The sequence below is a fragment of the Charadrius vociferus genome, unplaced genomic scaffold (genome assembly GCF_000708025.1).
Source record: "Charadrius vociferus isolate BGI_N301 unplaced genomic scaffold, ASM70802v2 scaffold218, whole genome shotgun sequence".
Classification (NCBI taxonomy): Eukaryota; Metazoa; Chordata; class Aves; order Charadriiformes; family Charadriidae; genus Charadrius; species Charadrius vociferus.
Window position 1 is genome coordinate 2,534,944 of NW_009650084.1, and position 15,315 is coordinate 2,550,258.

Genomic DNA, 15,315 nt, shown 5'->3' on the forward strand with positions numbered 1-15,315 from the left:
GAAAATCTTGTTTCTATCCCTTAGAATATTTGAGAGTGACTAGAATGGCAAAACCTACCCATAAATTTTGTAGCTCTTAAAGAAGGCATGTGACAGCTTCCACTGAAGTTTAGCTGGAACATTTTTAATGTTTTGATATGCCAACAAAAATAATTCTCACCAAGGCTTGTGTCAAAGATCAGTGTGCACAAAGTAAATAACCGAGTTGAGTGAGGGAGTGAACGCAGACACTGGCATCAAGTCAGAGGTCTTCTCACTCTTTTCTCAGTCGACACTTACTGACCGTAAACTGATGCAACAAAAGTATTTCATGGCTAGCTGGCAGAATACTGAAAGCTTTGGGGGGCTTTGGTAACCCTTAGTTTTCTTAGAACGGTTCGCTCGACTGCCAGGCAAAGACTGAAAGACTGCAGAACCGCAAAACAAATGGGTTTAAGTAGTAGTGGTGGAGGGGAGGGACTCCAGCACAGAGGGGCAGTCTAAAGTGCCCTCTGATTCCCAGGTCAGGAGTCAGGAGGGGAAAAAAGGGAAGAACACCAAAGGCTTGTGTGATGGAGCAGTGAGTGGAGAGAAGCCGGTGCTGCTGTCAGCTGTGTGCAGCACCTCTAACGAGATTGCGAATTAAGGATGCTATTACGGATCTTCAACTGAAACTTCATTTCTGTCTGAAAACGTGGAGATGGAAGCTGGAAATCTAGCAAAGGCGCATGCAGCCTTGTAAAACTCCTCCAAAGGGCTGTCTTCAGGAAGTTTTAGGTATTAAATGTAATTAATTTATCTGAATGCCAAGGAATGGGAGCTGATGGATGACGTTTACCTCAGAAAAAAAAAGTAAGGATAGTGCTCGGGAAGGGGAAATTCCCCAGATGTAGGCAAAGTACAAGCTTTTGATAGCAAAGCTGCCCTCGCACCCTGCCTCTCCTCGGGCAGGATCAGCTTTCGGGAAGGGCAGGGAGATCCTGGATGCTGGTGCGAGTGGTGCCGGAGGGGAAGAGCTGTCCCGTGTGACTCCCACCTCCCGTGGCTGTGTCACTTCCCCGCGAGCTCCTCTGGGTGGCAGTCATACATCACGGATTTCATGGATTCTGACAGGCCCGTTTACACATCCTTGCCCCCCCTTTTTTTTTTTTTGTCAAAAAGAAAACCTTAAAAACACCTACTAAGCTGTATACCAATTTGTGGTTGGCATTCACTGACAAGCAATGGCACTGATATCTTCCACGATGTCAAAATAAGGAAAATATTTGGGGTTTATTATTATTAATGATTATCGCATCTTCGACAACTTAATTGGTTTAGGCTGAACAATCCTGAACGTACTAGAAAAAAATTATATTGCAGTTTCTGTTCTCCAGTGCTTCTGATTGAGTCAAGAGACTTTAGAGATTAAATTGAAGAAACACTGATTTACACTTTTGAGGCACAATGTTATCTGCCTTCTGGTATTTTAATGATAAAAAGTCAGAAACTAGAATATTTCCACTAGCTTTTGTGGAAAGATTTTTCACTCCTATGTAGCTTTCAAAATGTTTAAAACTTTAGAAATGCCATTTCAAACCTAACCCCAAAAAGCAGCTAGAATAGCACTGTCTAGAATAGTACTGTCTGTCATGTACTCTCTAAGATATGAGCTACTTCATTATGAGAACTTTATTGCAGTCTGTACTGTCTAGGACCAGCTGCCCATGTTTTTACTATTTATGGAAGAGATTATTTTCTGTAAATATGTCCATGACAAACCTTTGGCAAGAGAATAAAACTTGCATGTAACGTCACATTTCATTCCAGGTCTAGGATCTGAACAAAAATAAATTAAAAAAACCTGAAAAGTTCAAGACCTTTTTTTTTCTGCTGTTTCATCTTTAAATGTGAGGCTTCAAACAATGCCAAATGCAAACAAATGCTAAATAATTTTCACTAATGAAGAAGGAAGGGCGTGGAGCATTTTTGCCCCTTATATTCTTGGACCTTCAACACTGGAAGTGATTTAACACAATGTGCAATAAAACAAAGGAAGAGTTACTCAGACCTAATGAGTTCAACAGATGATTAGAAGGGGTGGGAAATATAGTACCCTTTTGATTCAACCTGTCTCCAGGTGGTAGAATTTCCTTCTTTTTACACTGCAAACGCATTTGTCCTTCAAACGTCCTCTTCCCTCACGGTTCTTTGAGGTTCTTCTGTTCCCCAGGGTGGCTCTAACTGATGGCAAGAGAGTCCTTGACCCATGTCTGATTTTTTTTAAAAAAAAAAAGGTTTGGAAAAACCCATGTGTACCTTTGGTAAAAGTTTTGTGTGACTTCCTCCTGAAACATCATGATCTCTGTGGTGGTGTTTTTTGTTTTGTTTTTTTTTCAAAAATCCAGAAAAGTTTAAACAAGACAATGAACCACATACCTTAGTGTTAAACTGCCAAGCTTTGTGCAGACAGCCTTCCACAGTTGGAAAAGAAAGTTCACTTGCTGTCTATTGGCTTTTGCTATCTTTTAGTCTTGTTTTTGTATTCCTGTCCTTTGTATACCATGCTCTCAATCATACTTTGAGATGGACTACTCCTGGCATATAAAATGGTCAAACTAGGTATCATGCATGCTATCTTTTGTGAATGAATGAAAGGTGCATGTACCTCACTAAACTTCAGTGACTTTTTCTTCTTTTTTCTTTTAATGGAGGGAAAACAAGCAAAATAGTATTTTGCTGTAAGTATAAATATGTTCCTCCTCAGCATCCTAGCTACTTCTGTATCTGTAACTTCTATCTACACTGGAGTCAAATATCACACAAAAGTACATCAGCCAAAGACAGACAAATGTAAGGAAACATGGAGAGCTTAAGATAAGAGTGTACATGGCTCAAGAAGTCATAAAAAGTGAAATTTGGGCACCTCTGTTGAAAAAACTGATTACCGCAGTTGGAAAATGAGGAATAGCTATGGGGTTAGCACAAAGAGGAATGACATGCAGAAAGCTTGGTCAATTATGTAGGGAAGGGCCATTACTTATAGCTGGTTTAACTGAAATTGTACAGTGCTGATAGGCAACTAGTTGCTTGACTCTAATTAAACGGAGGCTGAGTCTGTAGCCATGACTGACTTTTGAATGATAATTTTACTTCACTCAGCTTATTTTACTTCTTATTCAGCTTCTAAATCAAATTCAGACACGCTGTGTATCCACCCGCTTCCTTGCATACCAACTAAGCACATACATACTGATATGTAGAGAAAAGGATAATCAAAGATCGTTATTTCTATTTTTATACTCCTGGGAAGCACTTAGCAACTTCCTGAGGAATGCTCTGTGCAGCCATGAGGCGACACTGAAATATGCTTTCTGTCTAAGCATTCTTTCTTATTTAGGAGACAGAGGCGTGGGCTCAGCTCCTGAACCATAAACCTGAACAGCTCTCTAATTAAATCTTTATACTGATAGATTCACTATTGGAGGTTTGGGTCATTTTGTATCAAGCTGCCCGGGTTCCCCAGTGTTGTAAATTCACGAGGCTCGGGAAAAGATACTTTCATAGGAGGAAGAGTAATCCTTTCTGGAAGTGAAAAACCAGAGCTGAATGAGGTGCCATAGAATCATAGAATGGTTTAGGTTGGAAGGGACCTTGAAGATCATCGAGTTCCAACCCTCCTGCCATAGACAGGGACACCTCCCACTAGACCAGGTTGCCCAAGGCCACATCCAGCCTGGCCTTGAACACTTCCAGGGACGGGGCATCCACAGCTTCTCTGGGCAACCTGTTCCAGTGCCTCACCACCCTCAAAGTGAAAAATTTCTTCCTAATGTTTAATCTAAACCTGCCCTCTTCCAGTTTATATCCATTCCCCCTCGTCCTATCACTACATGACATCATTTGGTGATGAGAGTTCAGGCTCTGCCCCTGTGTATATGAACCTGTATGGCACTGCCTTTTGCACCATGTGGGCGCTTCTCAGTGTTCCTACCTTGAAGTGCAGCCTGAGAGCTGGTTTAACTGTGGAACCGAAGGAGTTCCAACAGATGAAAATCACCGGGGAGGGAAAAAGGGGAGAAGGAGGTGGCAGAACAAGCACCATGACTAGAGAGTGCTGTTCCCCAGCAGCTGTTGGGTTAGCTCTTTGTCGAATACGTGTCTGTGTATAAGGTAGAGCAGCCCTCGTAATTCTTGAAGTTGTGCAGGGGACTCATCCAGCCCACAGCCAGCCTGATTGTGGAGCTGTGCAGGTGTAAAACTGTCATGGCTGCTCCTTCTGTTAGTCATGCCAAAAATGCTGGACTCGTGTTTCCACATGAGTGAGCTTTCTCAGATGCTTTCCAGCAGTGCAAGAATCCAGACTTTGCTGACTCTCCCCCCTCCCTCCCCTCCTGGCTCCCCTTTTCCCTTCTGCGTACTGTCAGGGGCTCAAGCCCAAAACTTCTGGGTGAGCCAAGATCTTTATAGAGCTCCTACAGAAATCTTTACAGAGCTCCTACACAGATTCTTTGCATGTCTTCACAGTTGTTTATGTAATTAATTGCTCATTACTCATGTGGCTCCAGAATTGTGTAGCTATAGCACAGATAGTCTAGTGCTGAAGGATGTGCAGTAGGAATTTTGTAATGTTAAGCATCCTTAGTGCATTTGAGGACGCTTGCCCTGTGAGCGTATAGCAGTAATTCCGTTTGACTGATATCCACTTTACACTTTCAATAAAATACTGAAAATGGTGAGTGCAGCTGAGGACAAACAGATGATATTTATTGTACGTGTTTATTTTAATCCTGAAAGATATTCAGGGCCAGTGCTCCCTCTGGTGGTTGAAAATAATCTTTTAAAGAATTAATTAATATCCAATTCTTAAAGAATTGAATATTCCCCATCTCTACATCATCGCTAGTGTAGCACTGAGCCAACTACAATTCTGTAACACATGTTTAAAAGAGTGTGGAGAGAAACACAGTGACTGGAGAGTGCTACTTAGATCGCACAATAGCGTTTCCCACTGTGTGGCGTAATTACTGGTCTAACACCTCGAAGCCAAATCACTTGAGTGCTCACAGTTACAGCAGCTGAAGGAACAATTACAGAGCTTGCATTCTCCTCTCATGTGGCTTGGGGTAGTCTGGGTAGAAGCCATCTAGGGCATTGCAAGGCATCACTGTAGATTTTACAAGGTCACACTGGATCATCAAGGAGGGATGAATGGTTTGGATGGTGGGTTTTCTTGTTAACAGTTACACCTAGGCCTCTAATCTCTTTCAAAAGCATTGTTTGCGACTGTTTCTAAAATCAGGCTTTGGATAAGAGAAAAATAGAAAAGAATGCTGAATTGTCAGGCCCTACTTCTCTCTTTTTGGAAATTGTATCGTCGTTTTTCATCTTGAAGCAGCTGGATTTCTTTGCCACACATGCCCTTGGTGGCATTTCCATTCCATGAACATTAGCTTTTGGGAAGAGGGGAGCATGTGTGTTTGTGAGAGAGAAAGTCTGAGCTTATAACGATGCTGGAGTCAGCAGCAATGCTGGTCTGAAGGCAGCTTCTCCGGCAAGGTCAAGCATTTGTTGGGTCCCAGCTCAGTTCCTCTTGCAGTGAAGGCACAGCTGAGGAGATCTGGTGGATGAACTCCAGCAAACCCTGCTGCGCTGGTGTGAGAAGCTGCTCTCGCTGCCTTTCTGCCCTGCATCCTACATTGCTATGTCCTCCTCGCATCGGTTTTGGCAGCCATCTGGCCACCTGATGAGCTCCTCAGCCTTCTGAGGCCGGAGCAAGCTCACTCGCTAAAGAAAAGCGAGGAAATTTAGTGAGCAGAACTGGTTCAGCGGAGGCTGAGGGAACCATACCAGTTGGTGTAAAAAAGGGTGAGGTGGCACCATCCCTTTAAAAGGAGGAGGAGAAGAGCCACCTTTGCTGGGTAGATCAGCTCAGCTGCCTTTTGAGATTTCTCCCTAAGACGGAGTTTTATGCCTTTTAGGCTGAAGGGCAGGCATGTGTCTGTCCTGCCGTCTCAGCTGCAGGGCGATTGCTGGCAGAGGCAAGTGAAGCATCTTTCAAATGGCTTGGGGAAGATCTGCACATTGTTATTCACCACGTGCCTGAGTCTCTGGAGAGCCTGAGAACATTGTATTCTTACGGGCCAGACACCCTGTGAGCCCGCACTTCTGGAAACAGTTGATTTATATCCATGTTACCAGTCTCTCAAGTCTACAATCTCCCAGTCCAGCAGTCCCTAGACAAAAAAATAGGGGAAATAATTTATAATGGGGTGGTGATTATTTCCTCCCCCTCAGCACTTTATTTATTACAGCTGAAAATTACTTACTTCATATGACTGTCTTGCATAGCAAGCTGCAGTTGTTCCATATGTCAAACAGCATTTCATGGCTAATTTGGAAGGTTAGGTGCCAGCAAAAACGTCAGCCCATGTAGTTATGCTCTTAACAGGTTCACCTCTGTTTTGAAGTCCATTCAGTAGCTTTTAAGAACTATCATCTAATGCAAAGGCATTTGGATGCATTTCACAAAAGCTGGGCTAACACAGCCATCTTGCTTATTAAATGAGTGCAACAGCGAGTGAGCACTTGCTGCCTTTTTACGTAGCATGTCCTCATTTTCAGCAGCTGAGTGGCAGAATATTCATTTTTGTGAGCTGAGTAATGAATTCTCCTTTGTGCTTTCTGACAGTGCATTGAATCAGCAGAGGTACACATGACTTGGTTACATCTGTTTTAATTTTTGAGTCTCATGAATTGATTTGTAAGAAGCAGAAGCTCTTTCAATATTACTTGCCAACATTTTGCAGCTGTGAATATTGGAACTTGAACAATACATAGCCCTTACAGTCAGAGTCTTATGCTCTTCACTCATTGCAGCTAGAAATCTCAGTGCTGAGCGAAAAATAAGTGGGGTAGCAGCGGTGATCTGGTGCTTGCCAATTTATGTAGTGTGGATGCTTAATGGGTTGCAGCATAAATCTAGTGCAAACACTAGCTGTTGGGCTGTTTGGATGGAACATTGAGTGAAGAAAGGCACTGGGCAGGCAAGCAGGGAAAAGATGCTGCTCAAGTATTTCGTTGCAATGCAAGACATCTTCAGGTCATGCTTATGTCTGTACTGCACAGCATAATAAACAACAGCTTCGTCTGAACTTGAAGTTCCAAATAAACTGCTTTGGGTAGGAAAGCAACAGTAGAAATGTTGCTGCCGCAGTGATCTCTGCGGCTAATCTACCCAGTGACATTAGGACACTTGGTGCTCTGCATTCACATGCCTTTCCAGCTTCTAGATGGTAGAGTTTCTGTACTCTCTTGTTCATTATAGATACTTGGAAACTGATGGAATTTTACTGTAATTTAGTGTAGTTTCACTGAAGCAAGAAAAAAAATCTCATAGTGGAAGTTGGTACTAACTGGAGCAGGAGTATTGAAGTAAGACCGTCGTTCATTAGTGAGGGCTCTGAGCACCTGATTTGGTTGAAGATGTCCCTGCTTGTTGCAGGGGAGGTTGGACTAGATGACCTTTAAAGGTCCCTTCCAAGCCAAACTATTCTATGGTTCTTTCCTTACAGGTTTTGGTGCATTAGTTTTATAAGACTGTTACACAAAGAGGCAGTCTGATACCTGGACTAAAGAAAGGCACTGGAACCCAGGGGACATCCCTAGGTCTGTTACTGGGTCTTGGTGGAATAGGTTGTCCTAAATTCTCTGAGTTTCCCTGGGTAGCATGGAGGAGTAAGGTCCCATTAACTGTGTAGCTTGTCACTGCACAAGTTTGGGCTATTTACCCAATACTTACTTTGGACTATTTACCCCAAACTTACTTTACAGTATAATCAAATGGTAAGGCAGAGTAGAGGGAGAGGTGTAAGGAGTGTGTATGTCCGTGCTCCCCTGCTACAATAAGTGGCCAAGGTGGGAGGTTGCGTGGAGAGAGGGATCCAGTAGTTCTCACACGCACAGCCACCTTTATGTTTCCTTACATATGTTTCCTGATGGCAAATCACAGGCAAAAAGATGAGCTCAGTTCCAGTATGAGAAACGATGAGTCTGCAGTATTTGGGACAGTACAGCCCTCCACATGCTTGGGAGTTTCGCTCTCAAGGCCTTGGGAGATCCAGTAGCTTGACTGGATGTCCAGAAGTTCTGGACAAATAGCCAGTTATTTTTCTTGTTGGCCTAACTGTTAAAGTCAGTAAAATAAAAAGTTTCTAGGGAAACCTGGATGTATCTTAGCTCAAAGTGACTCGGTATGGTCTTGGCTCTGCTCCTGCAGCTATGTTTTACCCCTCAGACAGGGCAGCCTGGGAGGTTGAAGACGGCCTTCAGAGAATTGACTGTAGTTGCCTTGGAAGCCCAAGTTTGTATTTTTTTTCAAGCTTTGAGTTAACCTCCTTGGCAAGCTGAAGTCGTCATTACCTTAGAGAGTGATTTACAGGCATGTTAAGGCCCTTTTACAGTGCCAGAACAGTCTTAAGGGAGCCTTAGACTAAGTGAAAATCCAATCTGTAAACCTCAGTTTTATCTTCGTTTAAGAATGGAGAAAAGACTATTTCACTGTGTTACAGGGTGCAGTGATTCAAAGTGTGTTGAAATCCTCAGATGGAGAGAACTCCTGAGTGCAGAAAGTATTAGTCGTGTTACACATGACTCATATTTCTCCATGGGTGTCAAATAATCTTGTTTTCTTCTCCTTTGCACATGTTGTGCTTTCCTTCAGCAATGGAAACCCCTTCTATGTACTTGAGTGTCTTCTCCCTCCTTAGTCCATCTCCCAGCAGGTCGTGAGAGCAAGTGCCCAGTATTCAATGTGAAATCCTGGTCTGAAGTGATACAACATCTGATTTTGTAGAAATACACTTGTTCCTGCAGTGCCAATTAGCCAGCCAAAGGAAGGATTTCAGAACTTCAGTTTAGCATTTCTGATAGCCTTCATATTTTTAATTACTTCAACATTTATTCAGAGGCCTGGATCCTGATACATTCTTCCTTAAAATATTTTTCAAAACCATTTTAGTTACTTTAGAACTTGGACTTTATACCTCTTACAGCTGACCTAGAAATACATGCCTTCAGCTGTTCTGCTGTTCACTTTGTTTTGCTGTGTTTTGTGGCCTAACACACTGCCTCAGATTTGGGTTACTAGCAAACTTTATTCTCAAACCATGACAAAAAATACTGGGGAGTAAATAGAGGAGATCATGCTATCTCAGCAGTTGAAGGAAAAACTGATTGTTTGCCTCAGTAAGTACATTTTTATTGAAAAATTTATTTTTGTGGGAGGAAGGAGAGGAGAGGCAGTAGGGGAATTTTTCCTGGCAGGAAATTTTAATAAATGAGTGTTATTTTGATTTCACTTTCTCATGCTCTTATCATCTTAGTTATAGTCTTCTCCTCTCCTTCCTCCTTAGGTCTGCTCTTCTTACCTGTCAATCGTCTCTCTTCTCCCTTGTTTCTTTATCTTCTTAACAAAATCCCTGCCAAAGAACTAAAAACTGACACCAACCCAGTAACTCTACGAATCTTCCAATTCCTCTTGTCTTTCAAAAATATCTAGCATCATATCTATGGGTCATCACTCAGTTTCCTCTGCCTGCATATCATAACCTTTTCTTTGCAAGATGCCTGTTATACCTACTTGAAGAGCGAGCTCTCCAAGACTAGGATGTTCTTCTTTTCTTGTGTGCGCAGTCCTCAGCTCACCCCTGCAAGTTACCAGCATATTGCTGGGAATCTTTGTCCTGAGCAAACAGGAGAAAAGTTTCTTGCTATTAACCATCCTAAATTGTTTGTTAATTAAAAATAGCAGTCTCATCTCTCACTGTTTTGCTGAAAATACTGACATCTTTGCGCAGCATCCTTTTGTGTGTTTTGAACCTTGTTGATTTTATTTTCTTGTTGGTATCCTTTGAAAATTGGTCTGTGTTTTGAGTTTCTGAAACAGATGCCATGTTTTTTAGCTGTTGTCCTGACTTGTATACCTTTTCCTTTTTGCAGTTGCTCACTAATGTTTTATTCATCTAATATTCCCACAGTTTTTGGACAATGTGAAGTGTTTCTCCCTGTTTCACACACACCTTGAAAGGACAACTCTGGTTACTTCCTACATGGAATGTCTGGCTTTTGATTTGCTTGATTTGCTGTTTTCAGACTTTGACATGCATATTTTTTTTCCCTCTCCCCTATGTGTATATTTTGCAGCCTTTATTCAGACAGTGTTCCTCTTGGCTTCACTGGGAGTCCAAGTATGGCGAATGCATAATAGCTGCAATATTGATCTAGAGTGTGGAAGGATTTTCTGCCTCTGTATTTAGCTGATTTAAATACATTTGGGGTCGCAGGGAGGGCGACAGCAGAGAAAACACAGATGTCCCGTACAGCATTGAAGAAGAACCTAAAGGATGACACATACAATGTGTGTGTTCAGCTTCTTTGGAAGATCCTGTATCGCAAAGCACTCTGTCTCTGAACCATCCTGAAATTCAAGATTAAGTGACGAGCCTGGTCTCCAAAATCTACTGTTGTGAATGATATATAAGAAGAGGAGTGGCATAGGCTGTTCATACAGCAGTGACTGAACAATGATATTTGCAGTTTTTGGGAATTTAATTGCTGATTTGGGGTGTTAGATTTTCGACCAGGATTTAGCAGTATCTCTATAGGAATGAAGATTGGTCTCATTAGAGGGAAAGTGGCCTTCCTGATCCCTGGGTATAAACATGCTATGAACAGAGCTATTCAGGGAGACAGAAAACAAGTTTCATTGACATTCAAAGAGTGCTTTTTTATTACCCTCTGCCAACCTATTATTGAACTAGAAATATTTCTTTGTTTATAATAATCCTTCTTTCAAATATCAACATGAAATATTTGCTGTCACTTTTAGCTTCTTATCGCCTGACAGGTTTCTTGAGCACAGAAACAGGGAATATGTGGGTTGCTTGAAGAAATAGATTCAGTTGTTTAGTTGTTAACGAGTTTTCTTCTTCCACAGGGAGAAAGAGGTTTGCCGGGACTACAGGGTGTGATTGGGTTTCCTGGAATGCAAGGACCTGAAGGTCCCCCTGGACCGCCAGGGCTTAAGGTAAGAACTTAAGCTTTAATATTTAAACTGCTCAGATTTCCCTAGATTCTTGTCCCTAGGAAAGACAAAGTTATCTCTTTTCCTTTGCAGGGTGATACTGGAGAACCAGGACTGCCAGGAACAAAGGGAACAAGAGTGAGTTCTAACTTTTTTGCAATTCTGATGTCTATGGGTTTATACGTCTTTAATTTTCTGTGGCTGACTTTAAGTGCAAGACAGGGTTAGTCTTTTCTTCGAGTTAATCAATGGCATCCCGTTGTGCTGCACAATAATTTCAAAATTCTTGCTTTTGCCTTTGAAGTTCTTTCTGCATTGGGCAGTCAGTGCCTTTGTACATTTGCATTTTCACCTGGTACTTACCACTGCATCAACAGCACTGGTTGATATCTTTCTGACATACCAAGAAGCTTTTTTCCAGCTTAAATGTGAACCAACCTCATGACCTCATGCAAAATTCTCCTTTATATTTGCCATCTAACTTGTAATGTAAATTGACATCTCCTGGCAAATGTGTTTGTGTGCTACCATGCAAGTAGACTGTATTTTAGCAATTATAAGTTGTTCCGGTTCTGGCGGGGATGGGGTTAATTTCCCCAAGGAGCCGGCAGGGGGCGGGTATTCCATACCATGTGACCCATGCCCGGGCTATAAGATGCACTAGCCGGGGAGAAGGGGGCAGTTGCCACTTGGGAGTGGGCTGCAGTGATCCGGGTCTGGTCGGTGCGTGGCAGTACTGTAATCGTGTCTCTATATCCCTTTATCAGTGTTATTGTTTTTCTCTTCCCTTTTGCTATTCTGTTAAACTGCCCTATCTCAACCCATGAGTTTTGCCTTTTTCTGCTGATTTTTTCCCATGGCTGTGGGAGGTTGAGCGAGCGGCTGCATGGTTCTTTGTTGCCGGCTGAGGCCAAACCACAACGCAAGTTTTGGAAGATGCAAATATACTATCTGAGCACAGCATTCCCATACATCTTTTCTGCTTCATAGTACATGTAGTAGGAAATACTGCATGAATAAATAAGATGGGAGGATGAAAATGATGTGTCAAGTTAAACTCCTGATTCATTACACTGAAAAGCTGTTCAAGGAGAAAGAGTTATCTCAACCTGGTGGTTTTTTTAATAATAAGGATGAATTGATACACTGATGTGGAGCATGAAAGATAGAGAAACATCTTTGCAGTGCATTAACATCCTCCTCTGCTATAAAGAGGTGCCTACAGTAAATTTCACTTTGGGAATGATGGTTGTGAGAAGACAGCACCTCTGCATTCCTTTTTTACTTGTACATAAAGCTCTGGTCCAGTTCCTGTTGAAGGAAAGTCATATTGCTGCTTGAAAAGTTACATATAAAAAGTTGCTTTCAGTTATGGATTACTCAGATGCCATGTTTGAGCAGTTTTGAAGATGAGAGCTATTTTGTCAAGGAAGTTTAAAAGAAACTGCTACTTCTTTTTTAACTGTCACCACTGGAGATGAGACTCGGGCTGCAGCTTGTCGTTGCGGTTTTGTGGGTCTGTCATTTCAGTTTATGTTTTTGTCAATTGCAGGGCCCCCCAGGAGTGTCAGGTTTTCCGGGAAACCCAGGCCTTCCTGTACGTATGAAGTATATGTATTTGTACAAAGAACATCAAGGTTTTAATCGTGACATCTGACCAGCATTACTGCTAATATTGCTAATTTCTTTACTTTCTTTTCATGTAGTACCTGGACAAGATGGCCCTCCTGGTCCACCTGGCATTCCAGGATGTAATGGCACAAAGGTGACATTTACATATGTTTATAACAGCATCTCTGTGTTGAAAGAAAAACACCCCTCAAGCATATATTCCCTAAACAAAACCAATTTCTCTGTTCCCCTCAGGGTGAAAGAGGTCCAGTAGGTCCCCCAGGTTTACCAGGACTGACTGGGAGCATAGTAAGTAGATTCTTTCATGCTTGATTCAATTGTTTCAACCCCAATTCTTGAAACGCAAATATAACTATATGAAATTATATAGAATATGAGATGTAAAATATACAATACTGAGGAAAAATAACATCAAATATGTCTTTTTCCACAGGGACCCCCAGGACCTCCTGGAATGAAGGTACATTTTACTCTAAGTGTGTTCATATCCTACTTCTAACAGTAAGAATAGGGGTGAACTCTATACCCTCTAAGACTAGCAGTCCTTACTTAAGGACCGAAAAAATTTACTGGCATGTTTCACTTTGTACTGTGTTCTGTGGTCCCACTAAAGACAGTAGGGTGACCTCCAGTTAGTAACAATTGAACACATGCGGTGTTCCATGCAGGTCTTAAAAGTGTAAGTATTACAGAGATTACAACAGAAAAAAATAGTACATATGATTAATTATGTATAAGTGGTATGGTGGGTACCCAATTGTGCATAGAGATTTAGATAGATTTTATGGTTCAAACGTTTGTTTTTATGTTGAAGTTTCGTTTATCTAAATAGTTTCAAATTAGATAATGTTTGTGGAAGAAGGTCATATAGCCCACAATATGAGAAGCATCCAACACATACAAAATAGTTTTGAGATCGCAGATCTGAGTGCGTTTTGTAAGCCGGAGAATGAAATACTGAATGTCAACAGAGGTCTTTTGCTCTTTAAAATAAACAGATATAAAGTCTAAATGTAATCTCAGGTTTGTAATGACACGACTACCTGAAGATGTAAAATGCCCTTTTCTCTTTCTTTCATGTGGGAAGAACTGACTCAGCGTATAAAAACTGAAGTACTCAAATGTTTCTTCCCTAGGCATGTATGCATAGGTACACAACTCCTGAAATAAAATCACTTACAATATTGCAACTTTGTACAAAAACGCAGGAAAAACGGGGTCTTTTGCTATGAAAAAAAGAGACATAAAGAAGTGGATAACGATCAGAATAGATTTCTAAAGTAAAGTGGATTCTTTATTTGAAGGAAAAGGATGCCATAAATGGCTTTAGTGTCAAAATTAAGTATAGGACTGAAGATCTCAGCCTGGAAAAGAGATTGTGAGGTTACCGCTTCCTTCAACAGCCAGATCAGATGCTCAAATTGTGTGGTGATGCTAGTGATAGATTTGGGGCAAAAATCTTTCTGATTCCCCATTACAGTAAAGAAAATGGGGGTTTGAAGGAAGATTTGGTACTGGGATCTCTTCAGGTGGCTTTAGAGGACATTGGGCAATTAAGGTCTTAACTTTTAATATGTTTTGCTATGTTTCTGCTGAATTTAAAGAAGTAAGATGGCCTTTTTTATGTCAGCTTTTCAAATGATTCCAAACTTTTCACAGCTCCAACTTCCCTCTCATCTCAATATCAGTGTTTTTCAATGTATTTGAGTGGATGTTCAAGTATTATTCTTTTTTCTTTTCTTATTTTAGGGAGATCCAGGTGAAGTGATTGGTCTTTTACCTCCTAGTTTGCTAAAAGGTGATAAAGGCTTTCCTGGCCAACCTGGACTACCTGTAAGTTTAAATTATGTTTGAATAGCAGTGAGCTTCAATTAAAATTATATCAGTATCATGAAATTACCACACAAATATCACTTTTTAATTATGCCATTTTAATTTTTCATAGGGTCCACCTGGAACTCCAGGGTTTCAGGGACCAATGGGGCCACAAGGGCCTCCAGGAGAACCAGTAAGTTTCCTCTCATGGTGATTTACGCTTTACTTATAGAGCTTTATTTTAGGAAATTTCTACAAGGTGTTTGTTGGGTTTTGGGACAAATAACCTGTGGTTCCAGGCTTCAAGTTTAGCCTCCTGAACTCTACCGGAATGACTAGGTAACATAGGTTTTCAATAGCAGCTGTTCCTACAATCATCTTGCAGGCTTGGAGGGAGGGGTTGTAATAGTTATTCCTCCTTTCTCCTTTTCCCCCACTTAATTTATAGAAAGTAAACCACAAACCTAGCAGACAGATCTAGACCAAAATGTTTGCTGAAGTTGTTCTTATGGACAGCCACAGTAAGCAGCACTGTGGAAAGCAGGATAGCATCTGTCTGTTATTATGGTAATTGCCAAATGCTGAAGGCATTTCAGCTATTTGACATTTTGACAGGTCTAACAGGTACCTAATATCTTCTCTTCCTGTCCAGGATGCAGGTAACACTAGCAGGGACCAGTTATTAAACTGATGGTAAAAGTCCACCCAGTGTTTCTGGCTATTAAAGTGAGCTGTGTGTGACTTCTTTCTGAAGAAAACTGAAAGTGATGTAAAGGAAAACGGTAGTACAGTTTAGTCAGCATTTGCACTCGCTGATGTGAAAAACA

General features: G+C 41.4%; 1 protein-coding gene across 1 annotated transcript in view; it reads left to right on the plus strand.

Annotated features, from left to right (window-relative positions):
- The window catches only part of COL4A1 (collagen, type IV, alpha 1), an 80,490-nt gene that overhangs the window by 15,845 nt on the left and 49,330 nt on the right, over positions 1-15,315 (plus strand). The window contains exons 3-10 of the mRNA XM_009892159.1: positions 10,955-11,044; positions 11,135-11,179; positions 12,594-12,642; positions 12,748-12,806; positions 12,908-12,961; positions 13,107-13,133; positions 14,423-14,506; positions 14,619-14,681. Coding sequence (XP_009890461.1) covers positions 10,955-11,044; positions 11,135-11,179; positions 12,594-12,642; positions 12,748-12,806; positions 12,908-12,961; positions 13,107-13,133; positions 14,423-14,506; positions 14,619-14,681 — 471 coding nt within the window. The remainder of the gene's footprint in view (positions 1-10,954; positions 11,045-11,134; positions 11,180-12,593; positions 12,643-12,747; positions 12,807-12,907; positions 12,962-13,106; positions 13,134-14,422; positions 14,507-14,618; positions 14,682-15,315) is intronic.